Source organism: Nestor notabilis, unplaced genomic scaffold (assembly GCF_000696875.1).
Source record: "Nestor notabilis isolate BGI_N333 unplaced genomic scaffold, ASM69687v1 scaffold23145, whole genome shotgun sequence".
In the NCBI taxonomy this organism is placed as follows: domain Eukaryota; kingdom Metazoa; phylum Chordata; class Aves; order Psittaciformes; family Psittacidae; genus Nestor; species Nestor notabilis.
The window spans coordinates 1,231-5,122 of NW_009929170.1; the positions used below are offsets into that span (position 1 = coordinate 1,231).

The following is a 3,892-nucleotide window of genomic DNA, read 5'->3' on the forward strand; positions in this document are numbered from 1 at the left end:
AGAAAACGACAGCACACGGCGAAGGCAGCCACTGGCACCAGCACAGCACAGCGAGCTCAGAGAACAAAGAGCGCGACACGAGGGGACACAACGGAAGCCAACGAGGTCAAGAATAAGTCACTTTTGGTACAATTGCAAAAAGATATCAAACAGGACTTGCCTCTTTTTTTGTCTTTTTCTAAGTTTTATAAATAAAGTCTGATAACTCTTTATAAAAACTAACCTCAGAGCCACAGCCTGCGGGAGGTTCATGAGAAACTTTAAAATTATTTCTTTATTAACTTTTAACTAGCAAAGTCTCCGAGAATATTTCCCCATTCAGATGGTCAAATATTCTCGCCCTCTCGGATAAAAAAGCTGACTATAAATACGCTCTCTCTTCTGTCTGATTTTAATTTTAAACTTAGATAATTTAATAACTCTTAAAATGATGTTTCTCTCTTTAAATAAAGGGCTATTTAACCACATAAACTGGTTGTGTAAACCATCACACTAGAGACACTTGATACCCTCAAAACACGGGAACAACTAGTGAGTTTGGTCTTGTTCAGTGCAAGACATTAGGCACAAAACCGGCCTGCAGTCAACACGGTACCTTCCCTCCCTCCCTCCCCTGGGGTGCTCCGGCCCAGCGCTGGGGCAGAGGCACAGCAGCATGTTCCTGTCCACCACTGCTAGTTCACACAGCTAACGCCACGGACGTCCGAGGGAAACCCACTGCCAGGGCACAGAGGCACACCGAGAAAGGAATACAAGCCTATTACACAGAACACCCCAACTGCAACTACAGGTACCAAATGAGACAAAAGCAGCAGGTTCAGGCGCCTGGCAGTCAGACACCGAGATGCACCACCAGGAAGAGTAATGAAATAAAACCTTTGGAAGTGACTGAAAACTAGGGTTCCCGGCCCAGGAAGAAAGCCTCCCTCCGGACCTCCCCCCAGCCCTCCCATCGGCCACACTGCACAGATGTTCCTTGGCTACAAACCCAAGATCTCGCAGCCTGTCCCAAGGGCGCTCAAGGGCTGCAGAGCGCTGGGCGGGAGGCTCTGTCTGCACAGGACAAGGGACGCATCACCACTGCTCATACCAATCTGGACACAACAAAACAAAACTGGAGTGATCAGCAGGCCAGTCCTGGGCCAAGTAGAAGGAACCCAGACCCATGTGGGGAGGCTTTGTGCTTTGGGGGTTCCAGGCTGGTTTTGTGCCTAACTGCCCTGCACAGACAAGCTCAGGCAACTCTCGCTTCACTAAGACCGGGCGTCCGTTTTGGATTTCACTATCGTGATGACACTGGTAGTAGCAACCTTGCCAGGGACGAGGGGGCCCATACTGGAGGTGAGAGGCCCCCGCGCAGGGGTCACGGGACTCCGGGCCACGGTTCTGGCGAAGTTCTGGAGAGCCTCATATTTGGAGCGGAGAGCATCGAGTTCCATTTTCATGCTGGCGTTCTCCGACGCCAGCTTCTCCACTTCTTGCTGCAGCTCTGCCTTCTGCTTCTCCAGTTCCTCCTTCTGGGTAACGCGCTTGACTCTGCAGCTGGCCGCGTAGCCCCGGTTCTTCAGCGTGCGCCGGCGCTGCTTCAGCTGGATGATCTCCTCCTTCGACAGGCCCCGTAGATGCTGATTCAGCTCCCGCACAGACATGGTCACCAGCTCCTCATCTGTCAAGCTGGTCCCATTCTCACCCGGCTCCCGCTTCACCTGGAAGAGATGGCAGCACACACTTGTGAAACCTGGAGCAGATGCACCCACCGCCCGCAGCCCTTCATCCGCCTGCCTTACCTTCAAGGCCTTGTTTCCTTTGTTGGGGGTCGTCATAACACGACAGCCTGGTCAAGCAGGTTCTGGAAGGGAAGAAGGTCAGGTTAGCGCCCTGGGACACAGCAGAGCCTGCGGCAGGGCAGCACCCTGCCCTGGAACACCCTCAACAAGCACCCGCCTGAGCCAGACTCAACCGCTGCCCTTCCCCCCCCCTCCCACAGAGGCTTTGGGCAATGCTGGTTTCTCCCATGGGGCGGGGGAAATTAAAACACGAGGAGGAGCCAGAGTACACAGAAGCCACGTGTATGTAAAAATAGCCTGGCAGCAGCGGCCGGGTCCAGGCTCGGCTGCTCGGGGCCAGTCATGCTGACTCAGCATCACTGGCACCGCCACCTCCCGCTCCCAGCTGCAGCTCTGGCGCCGCGCTCGCCCTTCCAGCTGGTGCCCAAGCACAGCCCAGAACCGCACCAGGACACGAGTCCCACCAGACTGTAGGTGCCCCCAGGGACGCAGCCAGCGCAGTTCAACAAGGAGCGCAGGGGAAGCCTCTGCCTCCACAACACAGCTCAGTGGGCATCCTGTGGGATGGGGAAACACCACTGCTGTGCTCACAGCTCTCCAAACATCTTGAGCTTCCCAGGAAAGCCAGCACATCCAGGTTCAAGTCAAAGTTCTGCACCCAACATTTCCCAAGGAACAGGACAACCTGATGCTGCAGCACAAGGGAGTGCTTGGGCACACTGGAATCCCATCACAAACTCGGGCTGGTGCCACAGCAGCATTCCCCTCTCCCACTCACACAAAGCTGACCACAGCTGTTGGTCTCTTCTGCGAGAAGGTCCCTCTTGGTCCCAGGCAATGCCAGTGCCCAGAACCACCCTCTCCCTCCCTTAGCTTCAGAGCCAAGGTACACTCATAAAGAAGCAATGATTAAGGGCAGCCAAAACCAGGGAGCAGATTCCTTCACTGCCACAGGACTCCAGAGCCAGTGACAGCAATTCCCAGGCCTGTTCGCACAGTAACTCCCAACCAAGCTCCTGTTTCTGTCCCTGCACACCTGCTCCCCTCAGGCTGCAGTTCAGAGGGCTACTACACTGCCCAGTGAACGAATTGCTCGGACATTGCTCGACAGACATCGCTGTGCCTCGGGCAGCCAGAGCCACGCAGCTCCTTAAGCGAGGCAAGCACTCCTGTGCAAGCACAGCCTAGAAACACCTCTGTTCCTTTTGCCTCTTCAGTGCCCAACAGTCAACAACAACTTAGTTTGCCACTGCTTTGCTAAGTGTAGTAGGCACTGATGTACAGTTATAGCCAAGAACCAGATGCACCAGTCAGCAAATACAGATTCATGCTCTTCCAGCAGCTGTGGCGCAGGCTCCTGCAGTGCATCTACCACCTATTAGAGGTGAACGGGGTCAGCATTCTCCCGGACACCGGCAGAGCCGTTCCCAAAGCCTCCAGCCTTCCTGGAGGCGGGCTATTTATACCCAGAGGACAACGCTCCTTGATACGTGATGTCTGCTACAACCTGACAGTGCTGGCGCAGGAAGGGTCACTTTGCCGACCAGAGGAGGTAGCTGCAGTGAGGCAGCTAACGCAGGGCACGCAGCCAGCTGCTTTGTAAAACGGATTCTTCGCTCTTTCCTCTTCTGTGGCATTTCCTCTCCTCCTACTGGGCAAACGACACAGCTGCTGGGAGAAGGGAGGGAATAGCTGGGAGCCCAACAATGCCACCCCTGCAGCACCTCCAGCGAGCACAAGAAGCCAGGGCGGGCACTGGCCGGGGACTTGCCTTGTGGCACTACGGAATTTCCAGGTGCCTGGCAAGCACTCAGCATACTTCACTTGTACTGAAATAAAATAAACAGGGAGATAAAGGTGCTGCATCGGACAGGGCTGTTCGGCAGCTCGCAGAGAGGACACCCAGAGAGCTGGCACCAAGACTAGAGAGCAAACTTGGCCTAACTCTCCAGAGTGCTGGTGGCTCAGCTCCCGAGCGCTTCCCAGAGAAAGATCACCCTGAAAAGCGCCGAACGCGATGACGGCAACGAAGAAAATGCAGCCTCAACACATTTCCCCAGAGCTCGAAAGGCCTGAACTCAGCACAAGCGCAGCCAGCGCTTCCC

General features: G+C 55.0%; 1 protein-coding gene across 1 annotated transcript; it reads right to left on the reverse strand.

The window, feature by feature from the left end:
* Positions 1-783: 783 nt before the first annotated feature.
* Positions 784-1,823, reverse strand: MAFG (v-maf avian musculoaponeurotic fibrosarcoma oncogene homolog G). Its single transcript, XM_010014866.1, has 2 exons — positions 1,788-1,823; positions 784-1,706 (listed from the first exon to the last, which is right to left on the reverse strand). Exons 1-2 carry the CDS (start codon positions 1,821-1,823, stop codon positions 1,254-1,256), a joined length of 489 nt encoding a protein of 162 aa, XP_010013168.1. The 3' UTR covers positions 784-1,253.
* Between the last annotated feature and the right edge of the window lie 2,069 nt (positions 1,824-3,892).

Coding starts and splice junctions, on each gene's coding strand:
- MAFG (XM_010014866.1), bottom strand. CDS start 1,823: ATGACGACCCCCAACAAAGGAAACAAGGCCTTGAAG. Junction 1,707..1,787: donor AAGGAAACAAGGCCTTGAAG/GTAAGGCAGGCG, acceptor CATCTCTTCCAG/GTGAAGCGGGAGCCGGGTGA.